Source organism: Leptosomus discolor, chromosome 22 (genome assembly GCF_034619465.1).
Source record: "Leptosomus discolor isolate bLepDis1 chromosome 22, bLepDis1.hap2, whole genome shotgun sequence".
NCBI lineage: Eukaryota > Metazoa > Chordata > Aves > Leptosomiformes > Leptosomidae > Leptosomus > Leptosomus discolor.
The window spans coordinates 4,381,067-4,400,414 of NC_141412.1; the positions used below are offsets into that span (position 1 = coordinate 4,381,067).

Consider the following 19,348-nt stretch of genomic DNA (forward strand, 5'->3'; position numbering starts at 1 on the left):
TGCTATCCTTCCTCCTCATTTTCAGCGCTCACGTTGAATTAAAGAGGGCTAAAACTGCATTAAATATCCTCATGGATAATACTGTTTATGAAAGTGGTAAGTGTACTTACTGTAGGGATTTTGGGCAGTTCCGCATATGATGGCAGTGGTTGCCGAAAGAACTGTCTAGAAAGATACTGGCCATGCTAAAAATACTTGTCCTGTCTGATGTAGGCTCCAGCTGTCACTCCAACACTTCGCTTGTTGATGCTGGGCCTAACTCCCCGCAGCCTCTTTCCTAACGTCATTTCACCTTTCCTGCTTTTGGCTTTCCACGTGCTGATTGTTTGAGCGTGGTGCTGAGGACAACAGGTAGGGCTCTGTTTCCTAGGTGAGGTGGGTTCTGCTGCTTGTGAATGTCTTTAATTCTGTGTGGTTTCTTTTGTGCAATTAAGGAGAGCTAATTAGCTCCTTTTAGTGCAGTCTCCTTGCAGAGGTAGCTGACCTCTTGTTAATCCTGGATTAAGTTCTTACTAAGAACTGGCTCTTTGTGTGTCCCAGTTAAGATGTTGACACTTTGTTCTCTCTCTCCTTGTTCTCCTCCTCCCCCTCTTCCTCCCCATGCCTTTGAGCACATGATTGCCTGCCTCCTCCATCCCCCACTACCGTAGGAATCCATGCACTCTGAGCAGCCACTGTATCTTGCTCATGAAAATGCCATTGTCAGTTCGGAGTACTCTAAAAAGATTTTTGCCTGATCTGGTACCTGCCTAGGAGCCCATTTTCTGCAAGGGAGAAGGAAGAGTTTTGGCAGTGCTCCTTATTGCTTAATAGCGTGAGGATACTGTGGGGTTTGAAGAGTAGCACCCGTTCTGTACGGTGGAGGCTGGAGGGATGTTCCATGGTCTGAGCATGCAAGCAGGACCAGTCAGAGAACTCGCACTGTACAATGCTGTGCATTCAAAAGCAGAGTCCGTACATTCGTAGTTAAAGAGGGTGTCTAGGAGAAAAGCAGCTTCCGTGCTCCAGCAGTGGTATATGCAAAAAAATTAAACGTGCAAAATATTAATTACCACCTGGATGCGTCAGTAACCCGCTAATGCTAATCCTACTTGCAGATCTTGAGGTTGTAGCACTACACTGAGTTTTCCCCGAGGACACGCTTTCTTGACAGTCTGATGTTTCTTTTTGAAGACAAGGCCAGAAGTGCTATGAAAGTGTAAGTGTCCCCTGGTTCTGTTCTGAACTCAGCTGAAAAGTTAGAGGTGTTGGGGAATAACTGTCTCAATGGCTTCAAGTTTTCAAAATAGATGGTGTTAAAAGTGAACAAAGAATTATTGGGGAAGGGGAAATGAGAAACCTTATGTGTTTTCAAATCCAGGTGCTCATTGTTCCCAGACCTTTTGCAGACAGACTTAAAGACTGCGCTTTGTTTCCCTGTCTCTGATGTGGCTTACAGGGAGGGTAAGATTGCTCTAGCTGGATATAGAGTTTATCTCAAACCCTCCTGTCGCTCTGTAGGCCTGGATGTTCAGGCACTGTGCTGTATCGTGTGTTATCTATTGTCAGCCTGGGGCTTTAATTATTTGGACAGTGCATCATTTCCTTTCACCTGAGAGATGCAATATGTATGAGTATGCTTGTGTTACGGCTGGGTCTGAGACACTAGAGCAGAAACCAGCCCCGCTGCTCCGTCCAGCAGGCTGTACCGGTACGGCTCGTGCTGTCTGCGTGAACTCTGAAGAGCCTGCCACAGCTAAGCGTGCGCTGCATTAATGAGAGCATCCTTGGAGGGAGTGCTCCTGACGTGTGACTTCTCACCTTCCTGTAGGGCTGGTAGTCCTGTGGTGTTTGGGCTGTGGTGTGTGACCATGTCATGGCATGGGTAGCTCAGCAGTCAAGCCCTCCTGAAGCTGTCCCTCACACAGGAAGTAGTGCCCTAGTGCTTGTCCTGATTTTTTAACACCACTGCCAGGGCAAGGGCTCGGAGACGTATGTGCAAGTAAACCCGGTTGACATGAAGTGCATTCTGCAGCTCTTGAACAAAATGGGAACCAGTAGCTTTACATTCAGAAGAGCTCAAAGGCCACGAAAGATCCTCCTCTCAGTGCAGTATTATCCAAGTATTATCACCATGAAACAAGCTGTCTTCATAGCGACATGAATGGTGCTGCAAAGACCCAGAAATATAAGAAGAGTATTTGTCCTTCTGAGAGTTCTGGGTCGAATTTTGCAGGTCTGATAAAGTTTGTAAAGCATTTGAGGTGTCACGTGTTTTTTCAAATTCCCCATAACTTTGCCTTTTGCACACCATCCCAGAGAAGACTAAGAAGCTTTCCTTTAAGTAAGTCTTGTGGTTTTACTGCTGCTCTGATGGTGCTTTTGGAAGCAGGACTTCTGTTTGATTCGTCTTCTCTCCTGACAGTCTGAAGAATGATGGGTAGATCTTTCTTAAACTCATGTATTGAATCTTTCCTGCCTCTTCATGACCTGCTTTGAGCCTTTGTGTGTTCTCCACGGTTCCAGATCTGAAGTAGCCGTTACACTGAATTTCGTCAGAGCCTTTGGGTCAGTGTAGCTCTCCTGTGACTATTGAAAAATAGTGTCATGTTCAAACCTTAACAGTCATTCAGACAAAACGTACTAGAATTTGTAGAGGCTGGGAATCACACTTCTAGCTGTTTTGATACATGTTTGAAAGCCGTAAGAGAAAAACGCTGAAAGATTCATAGACTGTGAAAATGGGACCATTCAGATATCTCTTCTAAGTCATGCCGGATGCAAGGTGTAAGACTTACCTGTATTGATTCTGGATTGAGATACAGAGCAGTATTTAGGAAAACACAAAACTTTGTGTAATATTGTTTGTCACAGATGGGTAATCTAGCCTTGAATTTGTTACCGTAATTAGTTTTGTTTACTTCCAAAAATGGGTCTCTCTTGCGTAGTCAGGATTTGTCTAGCTTCAGCTTTCAGCACTTGGTACTGTCACATTTTCATCTGTTACCCAGTATTGTCAAGCTTGTGTTCCAGGTGATCATTTAAAGCTTGTCTTTCCTTCGCCTCTGGTTCGTGCTGAATGGATTCAGTGCCACTGCCTTTATTGTTCATAGCTCTTATCTGAACCCTGTCCAGGTTATCCACATTGTTCACGCTTTGAAACCAGGTACCGTCCTAGACACAGCGTTTCAGTGGGAATCACACCATCCTTGGATATGGGGGTGCCGTTGCACTGGACATGGGGACTAGGACAGTTTGTATGTTACATGCCATTTTCTTTGAACGTCTGTAAATTCACCAGTTCTTGAACTTTGGTAAGCGTTTGAAACTTTTAATGGTCACATATGAAAATGGAAAGTCAAGGTGCATGTTATAGTGGCTCTGCTGATCACCTTGGGTTTTTTGACTGGATGACGAGATTTTGCTGTATTCTTGTTCATGCTTAGGTTTGTGTTGGAGAAATACTTCAGTGGTTTTGGTGAGGACCACAAGATACTGGGTGTGGATTTCTGCAGTCGCAAAACACACCAGGTTTACCCGTAAATACTGAAATGGGGTCCAATGTATTAAAGATCAAAGTCTTGAAAAGAAGGCATTGCAAAATTAAGAGAGAGCTCTGTGTTGGCAGGAGGTCGATGCCAGTTGTTCCTTAGCTTTACAGCTTCTCCTGGTAGAGAAGTGTGTTCCCGCATAGGTAGAAAGCTCCGTCCTTATGGGGACATGCAGGTTAAAAGCCTCAAGCCAGATGTTACTGGGAGAAGAGCTGTCAGCTCTTTTGATTGTGTTATGGATTCATTTTGTTTGGTACTCTGTAAATCTCCAACACTCGTAAACATGTAGCTATATGAGAAACTTCCTCATTTTAACAGGGGTTTGTCTCATGACTGCAGCCTTGAGAGCGCAACCTGAACACATGTGTGCTAATGCAGTTAGAGGAATAAAAACCGGGTTTGCTTTTATGAAATTAGATTTTGTGCGCCAAGTTTATGTTTGGGGTGAAACTTGGGTGTGTTTTAGATGCTTGTGATTGATAGCACTGTAAAAGGACAAGGTGAAGAAAGAAGCTTGGTCACAAGAAGGACATCACAAAATTGACATCAAGCTGACGGACCTCTTAATGGGGCAATGCATTTATTAAAATAGCGGGATATACACAGTGAACCTACGTGTGTTCTTTGAGTAATATGAAAGAGATGATGGTACTGTTGTACGATCCCGATACAAATGTGTATGGCGATAGCATTTTCAGTTTCAAATCTTGTGCAGCATTTGAATTGCGTAGTGGCATGAGTCTGCTGGAACATTGGTTCTTAAGGGCAGAGCACCTCCTCCTCCCACTGATTTTCATTATAGCGAAACAATGCATGATCAGCCTTGTGGAAAGATGCTCTTTTGGGACGATAGCACTGAAAGCCGTGACAGATTCCAAAGGGAAGGGAGATTGGTCAACCCTGTGTATGGAGTGGGTAAAATGCAACAAAAGAAAGCAAGGGGCAGAGGGATGAGTATTTACATCACTTAAGGCACAGCTCCTTCTGTTATCAGTGGGGAGCAGTAAGTCCCCCAGGGGGTCATTCGCAGCATCTAAATTTGGCTGTAGTCAGACTCCTGACTTAGGTACTCTGAATCATTCTCTGGAGTTGCCTGCCTGGCTCAGTTGATACCGCAGGGAACTCTGAAAATAAACATCTAAGGTGGGCGATGTGAATGTAAACTGGAGACTGCTGAGGACTAGAAGAGATGTAAATTTTTAAACTGCTGTAGCCACACTGGTACATGAGCTTCTCTGGGTACTCTCTAATCCTTCTCTACTCTGGAAAGTTATTTTACGTTTAAAGACGTAAAATAGCCCAGAGTACTTCCACACGTGGACACTTGTGCTTCAAGTCAAGGTGTTTGTACAAGAAGCTGTTCTGGATCAGTTCTACACTGTTTCCTTGCACAGTCAAGGTCTGATTTCGTATACTGGTAGGAAAAGTGCAAGCTACTTGATTGTTTTTCTCTCTTCTTTTTCATTGTTCAGCCTTGATTTATATTGTACTGTGAGAGCCCATGGGAGGGACTGAAACCCTTCTTATTCTAGCACAAAGATGTCCATGAGCGGGTGTGTAGGGATACAGCGGTGCATGCGTTCCCCAAAGAAACACCATGTACTAATGCTGCCGTAGACTTGTAAACTTTGCCTGATAACGTTTCTTTGAAAATCCCAGGCCTGTTTACACATGGATAGGCATGTAAAATGAAACCAAATTAGCTTCCTAGATGAAGTAAGCTAAATTGCATTGAGGTCACCTTAACTCTGAGTGAGTGTGTCCTCACAGTGTTTAGATAATCCACTTTACCACTTAATTACAGTTTAATTTTCCTGACTGTTCTTGTATTGACATGCTTACAGGTTTCGAAACTTTCTCCCACATGTGTGAATGGTCTAGTGTGTGCACAGCGAGGAGGAATACGGTTTTTTCAACCTGTAGAATCTGAACCTGTAGCCTTTGCCAAACTTCATGAACAGCATCTAGAAGTGACGGGTATAATGCGGGGACCTTGGGAAAAATCGCAGGAGCTCCCCCTCCCCCTGTTTCCTCTGGCAGACGTGAATAATGAAGGCATTAAGGGGGTTGCATTATGTAAAGCGGCAGCCCACAGGCTGCGTGCATGCGCGCGCACGCGTGTGTGGTTGTGTGCGTGTGCAGGAGCGTGTGTGAAAGAGCTGGCAGCGAGGGGGAGAGGTGCGCAGACCTCAGTCGAGCTGCACAAACCATCATAGATAACCACAAAGACTGGGGCAGGGGGGAGAAGAGAGGCTGAGCCGTGGCAGGAGCCCGAGCAGCATGCAAGGGAGCTGAGACAGGGGGCTCTGGGTGCCCGCGAGGAGCCCCGGGCACCCCCTACTCCCTCTTCCCTTCGCGAAGGGCTCTGAGATGGTGCAGGAGGTGAGTACCCTCCCACCTCACCGCTGGCCCACCCTCGCTCTCCCCCCGCCACTCACAAGTGCATGAATGAATGAATTCCTAGCTGCTCCGCGCTGCACTACGGTCCCTAATGGCTACCAGGTTAGTGTTACTCTCCTGTTCCTTCTGCTGATGCCTCTCTTCCTCTCCCCTCCGTGTGTGTGCGTGCTCTCTGCAGTCTCTGAATGTGTGTGCACGCGTGCATCTGTGCGTGTGAAAGATGGAGCCACGGGGCTGCGTGTGCAGCGCTCGGCACAGGTTTGCCGAGCAAATCTGCCGTCTGAGACATACGCTTTCAAGGCAGATTAAATCTGGAGTCCATGTTGGTTGCTGCTGCTGCTGCTCCTTTCTGTTTGGGGGACTTGAAAGCAGACAGCGTGACATCATGTTGCAGAGATGCTTCGTTTCTTTTCCCTTCCACAGGCTGATTCCTTTTTTCCTTGTTCTCCCCCATGCACGCGCCCGACCTCTCCTGCAGTGGAATTGCTAAAGCAGCCTTTTCGATTGTTTGAAACAACCGATGAGCAGATCTGATTGTTTTTTTCAGCTTTCATTCCCCTCACCCCTCCTCCTTTTCCCTTTACGCCTGCTGTCTCCCCCATCCCCCACCCCCGAAGGGGCAGTTATTACTCTCATAACATCTGGGTACATGGGGAGAGGCAGAAGGGGGTTGAAGTTGGATGGACTGGGAATGCGTCACAGGAGGGCAGCTGGAGCTGCCGCAGAAATATGGTGTATTTGTTTGCCCATGTGCTCCCTTGCTCTTCAAAGGGCTCGGAGCATGCATACTGATGTCTTGGTTCTGCTTTGCATTCCTCTCTGTGTTTGTGTATTTGCAGTGATGGGGAGGGACAGGATTTGTTTTGTGCCGCTTTTTCGAGCTGTCCTCCGGAGTCCGTACAGGTGGCTTTTTTCTTTTTCTTTTTTTTTTTTTTTTGGTCAGGGGAGAGCAGTAGGAAATGAGGGCTCATTGCGCTGCGCGTGTCCATAGGCGGTGAGAATCTGATGAATCCCCATTCACTAAAAACCTGCGTTTTCTTAGATTAGTGATGACTAGCATTGTCCTGTCCATCATGGAAATCACTGATTCAGTAAAGAAGATATATTTCAGTTTCCTTGCTTACTTAAGTCACATGCATCTGCAGGAGAACTCCTTTTGAAGCTGGTAGATTTAGGATAGAGTTTGTGATTTTGGCTCAGTAGGATAGGAGGAAACTTCAAGCCGAATCTCAGAGAAGTATTTTGCATCAGCAGTAACTTTGGATGCCCGACATTCTGCCAAGAGAAGCCCTCAACTGCCCATGTCACTGAAAAGCAGAGCTGGATAAAGCGAGAAAGAATATGTCATGTGGGTGGGGGCAAGCCTGAACCAGGTCCTCAGGACAAAGGACTGTGTGTGACACTTGCACTGAGGGTGTCTGACTCTCCCCAGTATTGGCTGCAGCCCTTGACCCTCTCTATTTTTAACTTTCAGCTGGATAATGCTGCTGCATGGTTAAGAGCAAAGGGGAGAGATTGCGTGGAGGATATCAGGGTGAGGGGATGTGAAATTGTTGCATTGTTGTTTTCAGAATGGTAAAAGGATGAAACATCAAGGGATGAGCAAAAGAAATCTATTTGATCTCAGCTTTGAAGATCACAGCATCTTCTATTAACTTATGAAAGCTGGTGCTGATGAGCAGCAGGAGTGAGTGGGAAGATGTAAAGCTCTAGCTTTGTCTTCTGCTCCCGAGATACACAATATCCCTGTCCACCCCCGCTTTGTCGCTGATAAGATGTGGTGCAAGGCTTCATTAGATGTTTAATCAGTGGTTTATAAAACCCCTGCCACAAGATTGGCATGTGCTCAGGGCGATGCTACCCATGCTGGGGATCAAGTCCCGGGGTGCTCGTAGCCTTGCTGAAGTTATAGCAGGAGATGGGCGGAAAGGAAGAGTGCTTGTGCTCTTCTTGAGGTAATCGAGGGGTTGTATCACACCTATGTCCTCATCCAAAAATGAGCATGGGTCTTTATCACTAGCTATTTACTGCTACATTGCATTTTTCTCTGTCTTGAAATGATGCACGTGGATTGATGTATGACAGTAACACTGTGTCTCCAAACCATTGAAAGTTTTTTATGTTAGCTTGGAAATAATGAGGTTTATAATAAACATGCTCGGATTTATTTTAATTTTATTTCTCATTCTTTGAGCTGTCAAGTTTTCAGTCTTTTGTTCACATCAGAGATTGCTTAACAGTGTCCTTCATTACTATATTTATTTTTTAAACAAGACTTGTGAGCTCTGTTCTGTCCCAAGTTCCAGGCTCTGATATTTTGAAGACAGCATCAGATATTGCGATTTTTGCTGTTAATTGTAAGAGCCGTTGCCGTTGTGTTGGGGAGGAGAGGAAACAAAGCCCCTGTCTGTTCCTCATTTGGAAGTACAGCCGTAGACTGAGTGGCCTGCAGGTGACTGTGTTGGGGCTGTGTTTGAAACAGATGTGCTGTCAGCTTCAGAAGGATGCATAATTCCCATTTTGCATTATTTCACCTTTATGGCTTCCCACATCTCACTGTGTTACCCATCATACTTTGTTCCACATGGGTTGTCTTCCTTTGGAGCAAATGGAATTACATTAATTTGTGAGTGACGGAGGGGCTTAGTGTATCATTTAGAACACGTGTTGGTTCTCTGCAGATTAATGATCCTTTCTAAATTATGACTGTTGCATTATTGGACAGTATTATTAAGATCTGTCTTGTTCTATTTTGAAAACATTTTCCACCTTTTTCTTGGGATTTTTGCAGTAACTCCGAGCAGGAAGGGAGAGGTGGAGGGGTTGATTCAAACGCAGCACAGTGGGAGTTTCTGTAAGATACCAGACCATTTGTCCATCGGAGTTGATAGTCCGTCTCTAGTGGTAACCAGTATCAGATGATTCGGAGAAAGACAATGACATTGTTAATAATACATTTGACCAACCTCGCGGTGCTGTATATGGGCAGAAGGCGAATTCCTTCCTAATGCTTGCAGTGATTTGCTAATCCCCTGCAGCGTAGTAATTGCATTAATTTTATCTCATGAATGTGTAAACATGCTATTGAATGTCATAGGAGAAGGACACCGGTCTGTGAAACATCAAAATAGTCAATCTTTGACAAGGGTGGACTTTTCTGTTAGAAACTAGTCATTTAAAAAACATGCTGAAAGTATACTGTTCTTACTATTATTTTTAAAGCAAATGTCACGAAATGCTGCTTGTTTTCTGTACAGGTGTAATTGCTTTTTTATTTAATGCTTGCTTATTGGTCTGTTTTACTGGGAGATGTAATATAACTGTAGCGTTTTGTTACTGCTTGTAGAGCAATGGCAAGCCCAGGGAATTGCTTGAGGATATATGAAGGTTTTCATTCTTGGATTATCAATTTGAAGTGAGTGTAGGTTTGTGATGTTCCAAAGTTGTTACCATCTGCTTGCTGTTTGGTAGACTGCATAATGAGTTTCTGAATCTCATCTTTTTCCACTGATGTCAGACTGTATCACAGAAAAGTATCTTTGTAGGCGTCTAATAAACCCCCTTACTAGCTGTTTCTGAGGAGAATTAACTCTTTTTATACTATGGCCAGGCTTGAAGTGCCTTCTTGACCTTGTAGCTTTTTTGGCTCTTTTCAAGACTTTATCAGTGCAGGTCTGTTTTATGCCTGAGGATCTCCTTCATTCTTGTTTAGGAAAGCGTGTAAACACAGGCTTGACTTGCTTAGCACAGCCCATAGACTTCAGACATACAGAGTTAAATGTGCGTTTAAGTTCTTTGCTGCTTTGGGGACATAGCGCTCAGCACTTCCCAGAACTAAGCCCAACATCTGCAGTGCTGTTGGTAACCCCAGTTTGGGGCCTTGAAGAGCTTACTGTCAGGTAGGTGCTGTGGGCTGCAGGGAGGTGTGAGCAACTTTGGCAGATTTACTCCTGTAAAGCAAGTTCTTTTGAGAACTGTGGCGGACTTGGAGGCTGCCGATGAGCTTTCCAGGTCAGGACTTTCTTGAGGAGGTCCAAGGGGTTTAGAAATACACCGCAGGAAATGGTGTCGCTGCTGGGCTTCTGCCGTCTGAGAAGCTGGTGATCACGGCGAAGGTAGGGAGCGTTGTGTGCCTGGAGCTGCCGCTTGTTTAGATGAGCTGCCCTTGTTGTTACAAATCCTTTGATACTTTTCATAACATAACGATTACTTCTGGCTAAATGCCCATTCTGCAACTGGCAGATTCAAATGGATTTGCTGTGCAGTCGTCTCAGTCTGTGTGCATCACTACCTGAGAGGAGCCCAACAAGCCGCTGTTGTACAGTGTAGCCTCAGGTGCTGCGACAGTGCTTTTCTCCAAGCTCCGGTGTCTGGAGGATGGCTGCCGGCTGTTGCGGCACGTGTGAGTTAGGAAAGAACAGTTGCAGGGTGCTTGTCTTAGGCCTGGGAATGGCTGTGCTGTAGTGGCAGGCAGAGTGATTGTTTCAGAAGATCTCGTAGAATGGACAGACTTTCACGTCAATTCAGGAGTGCCTGAATGGCATTCGTGCAGAATTTATTTAACAGACGTGAACAAAGTCAGGTTTCTTGTTGAGTTCTCCGTTAGAGCATTGGAAAGAGTCCTCAGGGTTTCTTTATAGCTCTAAGAATCCTAGGCTTAGCTTGTGGGGTACAGACTGTAGCCTTTCCCGAAAGCTACCGCTTGCTGAGGTCTCTGTTCGCCAGCCGGTCCAAATCTTTACAGGAAATACTCTGTTGGAGGAGGAAGTTTGGCCTTTATGTGTCTCGCCTTGCATCCTTGCTTTGTGGAGCGTCCAGGGTAGGGTGTGACCAGGTAGCTTGTCCGTGTGTTGCCAAATGTTCATTCTTTTCCCACCTAAAGAAAATCTCACTTCTTCACCACACTGCTTAAGATATTGAGGCTTGTCCTCCATGTGATGGAACAGAGTTGGCCTTTTCCTAGTCACGCCACACTCGCTCACGTTACTTTTACTGCAGCTCCAATCATGAGATGAGGTGTTTCTCTTAGGCACAGTAAGAACATAAACCCAAGAAGACGTACTCTGCCTTCTGTGCTTTCATATACTCCAGGCAGGGGTTTCGCCCAGGAGCAAGGGGCTGCTGCTTAGGTGGGCTTGTTTGTGTTCTGTCCCTGGCTTAATCTGTTGCATCCACTAAAGGCTACGCTGCGGGGGTATGTGAGGCCCTGAATGCACTCTGGTCAATTAGGTCTGTAAAGCATTATTTATTACTATTATTTTTTTTCAAAGTGGGTCAAGCCGTTTTGGCATTACAGGCGTTGATTCCTGGTTCAATTGCAGGCCTTGGTCACTATGGCAACTGTAGAAAGCGTTCGTCATGGCTGTGCCTTGGGTCGGATTCAAACTTGAGGGACTGAGCAGGAGCAGCGAGAGTTTTGAAGGGCTCAGGGCAGGGGAAGGCGAGCGGGACGGAGCTGCAGGCTTGTGGGTTTTGTGCCCATCCTCGCTGTGGTAGAGGTGAAAGGCTGAATTAACAGACTCTGCGTGTTCTTCGTTGCGTGCGCGCCCGTGGAGTCCTTGGTGTGGGAAGTATTCGGCGTTGCCCAGTCATCAGACAGTATGAGGAGGATTCAGACCTCTCCTGAGTTTGATCAGCTCTCTGCCACTGACTTAAGGGAGAGCCTAAGGTGGCACCCTCAAAGCTCTCTTCTTTTTTTCCCCTATCTCTGCAAAGGTGATAATCCTTAACATACCTAACACAATATGTATGGATGGATTTAGGTTTTTAAAGCACGCCAGAGATGCTAAGTGACTGGAAAACAAATTTGGAGGCCAGAGTCTGCCTGAGATTGTGCTTGGCAGAGCTGGCACCAAAACGTATGGCTACGGTAGTGTGAACTGAGCCTGGACAAACACGTACGTGGCAGCTTTAAGCTAGTTCGTGCTGATGCTGCTCCTCTGTAGCTGCAGCGGCGTGGGTTACTCAGCTGTGACTGAAAAACCCACCTGAGGAGCTTTGTAAGACCTTGGGTGATTACCTTGAATCGGCCTCCATAGCTGCACACTGCCTAGCAGTGTCCGTGCTCGGCACGTTAAGCCAGTTTTGAAGCACGTGTGTGCTCAGAGTGTGAAAACGGGGAATGTATCTTCCATGCCTGTGTGTGAGGGAGTGTATGTTAGAGCTAGCCTTACTGTATTTTCTGCAGTCCACAAAAGGCAAAATTTGTCTCATTTCTCATTTGATTACAAGTTGAGTAAAAGAGTGCCGAACTTTTTAGCAGGTTTTATCGGAGTTTCGCATGCACGTGGTACACCTATGCCCTGGTTTTGAACTGGTTATTTCGTGCTTTACTTCAGAAGCAATAGGAACTCAATTCTCCTTCATAACTGTAACCTGAAAGCAAGCAGAACCTTAACTTGAATTCAGCTTGAAGCTGAAACTCAAAGTGAAACTCCTATGAGCTCACATGAAGTGAAAACGAGAAGGAGGTTGTGCATGATAAACTCAGGTTTCGTAGGGCTGAGGAAGGAAAACGAGGACATTTGTTCAAACAAAATTATTGCAGTGATATGTGACTCAGGAACATTGTCTTCAAATTCTTGCCTTGTATTTCTGGGGACCTCTCACATAAACCAGTTTATGTTGAATCAAGTGTGCTGGGGACAAGATTTAGGAAATTTGAAGTAATGCCAGGTAAGCAATAACACAGCATGAGCAGGAGCAATACAGCCTCAGAATTTAGAGTTCTTAACCGCGGGAATGGCAATTCAAAACCGTTTCCATCCCTGGAAGCATGGCTGGTGAACTTCAGGTCTTAGTACCATTTGCACAGCACCTTCTGCGCATCTCGTGGTTGCTGGTGGCAGTCGGTACGCTAGCTGCAACTGCGCTGGGTTGTTAAAAAAGTGTGTACATCTTGAGTTTAGCCAGGAAAAGTAGCAGGACAGAAAAAGGCGAAATACCTATTTTAAGTGAATCAGCTGAAAGTCTGCGAAGAAACCTGATAGTTCTGTACATTTCAATGAGCTAAAAAAACCTCGATAATTTTACTTCATGGTATACCTAAACTGTTGCAGGCAATGCTGCTGAGAGAACAGTCCCAGATCACCTTTGCTCAGTCTTTTGTTTTGTTTCAAAGATGATTTGGAGGAATTAAGGTTTCAGTATTGCTACAGTTGTGCTGTAAATGTAGTTGATATTCAGTGTTCCCCTGTCTTGACCAGGGAAAGGGAGGACACAGTATGCTGTGGTGTGTTTCGCACAGGAGATGTGCCATTGTTAGGTGTGAACTGTGAAAAAACAAGCTAAGGGGGGGAATTACTCTGCCGCTCTTCACACTGGAGCTGCCTTGGGGTTTAGGTGGCGTTTGAACAAGCAGCTTTTTACTATTCTGTATCTATGTGATTCCAGTCTATTAAGTAGAAATAGGTAACAGAGCGGGGTCTGCAATTTAATGCATCTTTCTTCCTGTTTACAGAAGATTTTTCAAACTCATTTTCTCTAGCCTGTTCAGTATCTAGATGAACTTGCACACTTTATATTCTTGAAAATATCTTTTAAGGATTTTCTGCAAAGTGCCATGCTACTGTTATTGCCCATTGCAAGCTTGTTGCATGTACGAGTGTGAAATTTGTTTCTGTTAATTTTTGCATAAGCAACTTAGTTGTGTTCTTTCTGCAGATTGTTTAGGGAAAGTTTCATTATTTGTACCTTAACACAAGTAGTGAGCAAACAGAGGATAATTTATGAGACCAGTTCATCCAGTACTAAACTGAACCAAACCGAACTGAACCTGATAACTACTGGAGGAGTGTATTTACAATATCAACCCGTATCTGCTAACCAACATTTCTAAAATGTTTTTGGCATTTTCAGAGGTGAGAGGTGGATGTGATTTTTATCTGAGAATTAATGAAACCTCAGGCATATATTTAACTTTTCTAGATTTTCAGAGAGGAAACAGTCCATTTTAACTACCTCACTGTAGATCCCATTGTGAGAAGCAAACTTCAGTTTGCTATATATAATTGGACTTAAATTATAGGCCTTAAGAGTTTGATTGTACTAACTTCTTTAATTCAGTCCGTTACAGTTGTAATTCCCTCATCCTTTTTCTATTGACTGCTCTTCTGGCGTTCAGATGTGGTCTGCTTCCTAATGCTCAGAAGATAACAGGGTACCGTAACAACTCAGCATGGCAGAGTTAGCACAAAGTTCGTCCTTGGGTCAGCCCAGGTTCACTGTAACTTGCAGGTTGCAGAATTGAACGGTGCCGGCAGGAAAGGCCTCAAAGATGTTTGGGCCGGACATAAATGGATTTGGCTGCTGAAGGAAATGAGTTACGTAGGGAAAAATGGATGTAGCGTGTGGTATTTTGAAGAGTCTGGCAGGAAGAAAAGGCATCAAAAGAGAAGGAACAGTGAGGAAATCTCAGTTTTCCTGTTCTGTATAAATATGTATGTAACTGGCTTTCTGATTTAGGTAGGCATTTGCTGAAGATACTGGATGAGAAGTTCCATTCCCCTGCATGTTTCATAATTTCCGTAAAATCCTGAAAGGTCTTGATTTTCCCCATTATGAAAGGGAAACTTTTTTTTCCTCTTTTAAACCATGAAAGCTTTTATGTTATAACAAAACATTTTCATGCCCAACTCTAACTGGCGTGGGAAAGGATGATTTGATACAGGAAATCATGACTGTATTGTCTGTCATCATGACTCCCCTCCCAGTGCCCCATCGTTTTTGATGATCTTTAATGGAGTGTTTCTGAAAAGATATGATTCCATTTTTGTGCATCCTTTTGAGAGCAGTTACACTTGCTGAAATAAAGGAGGGACAGACTGGGACTGTATCAAGAACACACTGACATCTCCCTCATTCTCGAGTTTGGGTTTTCTAAGCTCAGATCATCATTTTAAACTCTCAGAGCCAACAGCAGAGGATGAGTTCATTCCTGTAGCCATTCATCTGTGGTCAGATGAATTGAAGAGTGGGTGGAGAAGGACACTGTCAGGCCATTGTAGTTCCCTCTGCCACTGGTAAATGTTAGCTGCCTACAGCCTAATTTTACTGGGGACGTAAGTTTGAGTGTGGCATTGGGTGCATTGCTTCAGGAAGCCAGATTTGTCTGCTGTGCCAGCGGAGAAATCTGTGGTAATGTTCCACGTCAAGGCTTGGGTGCAGTTGCCTTGTGTTTGAGCTGAAGGTTAACAACCCTGCTCTTTCTTTCTTTCTGCAGTACTGCCAGTAACTCAAACCGCAGCACGCCTGCCTGCTCCCCGATCCTGCGCAAACGCTCCCGGTCCCCGACGCCGCAGGACTCCCAAGGAGACGCCATGGTGGAAAAAGGCTCAGACCACTCATCAGACAAATCCCCTTCCACGCCGGAGCAGGGTGTACAGCGTAGCTGTTCCTCTCAGTCAGGCCGCAGTGGGGCCAAGAACTCCAAGGTGAGGAGCGAGCGAATGACTTTGGCCAAGATGTGCGTGTGTCCCCAGTTCTAAACTCTCTAATGGAGTACACTGGCTTTGTCCTGTGCCTGTTTTTTCTCTGGCTAACTTTCCTCCTTCTTCCCCCATCATACTTCTGAAAATTCTCCTAACTGGGAGCCGTTTGCATAGGTCAGACTTCAGCACAACTCTTACCATTCACCTGAATCCATGGGTTGCTAATGGCTTGTACTGCAGTTCCATAACAGCTTGTGTAGGCTAACCTTTTTTGCAGGCAAGGCCCTGTTTTCCTTGGGAGGCTCTGTGGTTTTGAGAAGGACCTTGAAAACCAGCTGTTTCAATTAGTGTTTATCGTCTGGATCATGAAGGGTCGTGGAACAACGAAAGGTTCCTCTGCGCACACAGCCTGTGACGGGCCCATGCGTTTCTCCGGTCCTGTCTAAGCCCTGTGTTGAGATGAAGTTCAGGTTGCACAGGATCAGATTGCCAATCCTCTGCCCGTTGCCTCCTGTCCGTGCGGTATTATGACTCTCTTGGCCAGGGTAGATGATATTTTCCCTAGAGAAAGGTATTGTGTCTTGACTATATTAGAAACAGCCTTGTCTTTGCTGAACTGGGGAAGGGGGTTTCAGGTTTGGCAACTCTTGATTTTCTGTGAGCGGTGAGACCTGGTGAAACACACACGAGGGCCTTGGGAGCCAAACATAACCTTCGATGATAACCCTGATGTCCGTGGCATATTGTAAGACAGCGAGCTGTCAGGAGCACTTAGTTTTTCCAGATTTTTGAAGTGAACTACTTCAGCCTGAGTAACTTCACAGTGTCACAGGCATAACTCTGATGGCTTGTGTGAAACGAGTTGTTAGATCTTTGCCCTATTTATTGCTGGATTGTGTCACACTCACAAGAAGCCTTCATCCACTCCCCTTTGTGGTCATTGTCAGCAGAGTAAACAGGATTCATTGGCCCAAACTGATCTCTCACCACTAAGGGGGGGAGTATGTGAGTTCAAAAGAGGGGGCGAAGGGTTTTTTCAAGATGAATCATTTGAGAGCTGTCAGTTCTGAGGTTGGCCTTGAGGTCAGACTTGCTTCCTGTGCATGGAGTAACCTACAAACACCGCCCCAGGGCGGCAGGACCGGATGACGCCCTTGTGCGTTATGATGTCAGCGTCTGTCCCCAAAAGAAAGCTGTGCAGGTGGGAGGCAGGCAGGATGCAGGGCACGCTACGTTTATAGCCACACTGGGGGATGCTCTGTCAGGGAAATGGCATCCTTGGGTCAGGGGTTGCAGAGATGAGTTTGCCTTGCCCTGGTCCGTAAAGTGCTGTGATTTGAGGCCACGGGAGTGCCATTTTTACCAACACAGGGACTAGTAAAGCTTAACTTGAATTCATGCTGCTTTTCACAAGGAAGGGGGGGGTATAATGCTTTCTGTTGGGTTTGTGGGTTTTCCTTCTCTTGATTTGCGAGGTAATTTTTCTTCTTTCCTTAATTTCTCTCTTTTCATTCCTGCATGCTTTCTCTCCGATTAAGTCACACAAGCGCCTCTCCAAAGTAAGCCTTCTTTTTTCTCTCCTGTCCCCCACTGTAGAGTTGCCTCATCACTCAGAAACCCTCCCTGTGGTACTGAGTGGTGAGCCCGGTAAGGCATTCTCCTGGTGCAGCTGCGAGAATGTCAGCAAGAGCTCAGCCCGATGCCTGTAGCTGAGAAGCTGGTTTCACTTATATCACTGGGATCTCATTAATATTTGCTCACATGGCATGAGAACTGGCCTGTTCATCACACTCCTTCAATTACTTCCAGCTAATTTTAGCCTGTGTTTTAAGGTTTGCTTTCCCTCTCCCTTGAAGTGAGCTGCTGTCTTTGCCAAGGAGAAATCTGCTGGCTTTGGTAGGCTGGACGGTACCGTAATCCCTTGTCTTTCCTCTCTTCTTTATGCCTTTCAGAAACGAGAGTTGATCTTCATAATTTCTTGCCTGCTTTTTATGATGAATAGTAGTTTTGTGGCCAGTGATCTCAGATTAGTGCCCTTGCACTGTGTGATCTAAATATTAAAGATCAGTGATTTCAAATGAACCCAGCTTAAACCTGTTAGAACAGACCTGTCCCAGATGAATTGTGAGAATTCATGGGCTCGCTCTGAAAGGTAATGAGTAGAAGATCCCTCTGTGGGTGCTTGGATTGGAGATAAGCTCATTTGAGATTTGATCTCACATCTCTATGCTACCCTCGGAAGAGTGTAAAAATTGGAAACACAGATGGGATGCTTATTGGACAAAGTGCCAGGCTGTTGGCATTTCCACATGTATACAGCTAAAGTTAAAACCAGAATGGCTTGGATGGCTTCAGAACCCACGAAATCAATGCCTTGGCCTTTCCCCAGTTGATGCCTTAGATTCCATTCAAGGCAAGTTCTCAGAGAGCAGTGAAGTCTACAGTGCTGGCTTACTGTTTTTCCTCGGACATAATGCCTCTAGTAGCCAGCCTGACCCTGCATGATTGCTGGTGTCTGCTTGGAAGCTTCTTCACGTCTTTTTTTTTAGACAGATTGTCTTGTGCTTGGTAACTGTAGCTTGGATGACTACAAAGGAGGACTGTGGGAGTAATGTCTATGTGAGGTGTGAAAGAAGGTCTATGGAAAATGGAGGTCTGGAGTAGCAGAGGGTCCCAAAAGGATTGCTGGTGAGTAGAGGTGTGTGGGTCAGGACAGGTCATGGCTAGGCTATGGTAAGCTGGAGGCGCTTTGCCTAAGCTATGGAGAGGTTTGTTGGGAGAGGGACTGGTGGGGAGAACATTGGTGGAGGGCGATGCACGCGTCAAATGTATGCGTAGCGGTACTGTGATGTGCTTGCAGCCAGCCCCTTGCTTTTCTGAGAGGAAAAACCGAACAACTTGAAGACAATTAGAGAAACAAGAGGGAAGCGGACCTCAGATGAGTTCCAGTGCAAGGAAGCCAACGCACAGAGGGACGGGGTCCTGGGCATGACCTCCGTCAGCCTGCATCAGAGCCTCCTGCCCTGCTCACCCACGGTCTGTGCGCAGGGTGAGCCTAAAGCAGTGTGAAGGCTGAATCTCTTTTCTGTGCTCCACAAGGTGGCTTTCTCCGGTATGAGTGAGGAATCTCGGGTGTAATAAGCCCCCTGATTCTCCCCACGCAGATGATGATGGTATCTCTTCAAGACAGGAGAGGTTAGGAACAAAGAACTGAAGGACAAAGATTTAAAAATCTCCTTTCTCAGCCTCTTCTCCTCTCCCCACCCATCTTCTGCAGGAGGAATGGTCTGATTTTCCAACCTGTCTCGCTAATGAAATGAAACAGCTTGAGCCCATGAGTTTGTTGCTGTGTTTATACAATTGCTGACAGATCTGCTTAAAGTCCCTCGCCCTTTTTTGTCTGTTGTGTTAATTGTCGTGCTGCAGCGTTGCCGTCAGAGGGAGCGCTTCACCAGGAGTTTTTAAGCACTGGATTACATCTGTAGGAAATCTTTTCCGGAGGTTGCTTTTCCGTGCTGTCCACCAGTGTGGCACGGACCAAACCACCTACGGGAATGCGTCAGCCTTAGGCTTTTACTGGCAAACACTGCTGCTTCTGGAACAGCTTTCTGAACTCAGCAAAAAATCCCTTTTTGCTAGCAGCCAGCAATGAAATACACATTTTGAACTCTTTTGCTCTTGCCCAAGGATAAAAGCGATTTCCTGTCCATTGCAAATCCTTAAGATTCTTCCCACTGTCTACCGCTGAGGATAAATATCAGGTTAGGGGAAAACATGAATTTTGATGTGGGCCCTGGAGGTTGTAGGGCAGTTTAGGTCAGAGGGGATCTCAGAAGGTCTCTTATCCAAGCCCCTGCTCAAAGTAGGGCTGATGTGGTTAGATCAGGTTGATCTAAAGTCTCGGCCAACCGCGTTTTGCAAACCTCCAAGACTGGAGATCCCACAGCCTCGTCGGGCTGCTGCTCCAGTGCTTAACCACTCTTGTTGTGA

The 19,348-nt window shown here is 45.7% G+C and overlaps 1 protein-coding gene across 7 annotated transcripts in view; it reads left to right on the top strand.

Annotated features, from left to right (window-relative positions):
• GRAMD1B (GRAM domain containing 1B) overlaps window positions 1–19,348 on the top strand; it is a 97,718-nt gene that overhangs the window by 49,513 nt on the left and 28,857 nt on the right. For 4 of the 7 annotated variants that reach the window (XM_086477004.1, XM_086477003.1, XM_086477005.1 and 1 more), the window contains exon 3: window positions 15,151–15,361. In XM_086477004.1, coding sequence (XP_086333130.1) covers window positions 15,151–15,361 — 211 coding nt within the window. Of the gene's footprint in view, window positions 1–15,150; window positions 15,362–16,896; window positions 16,918–19,348 lie in introns of those variants that run through there. The other 3 variants (XM_086477009.1, XM_086477008.1, XM_086477007.1) reach the window with 3 other exon arrangements.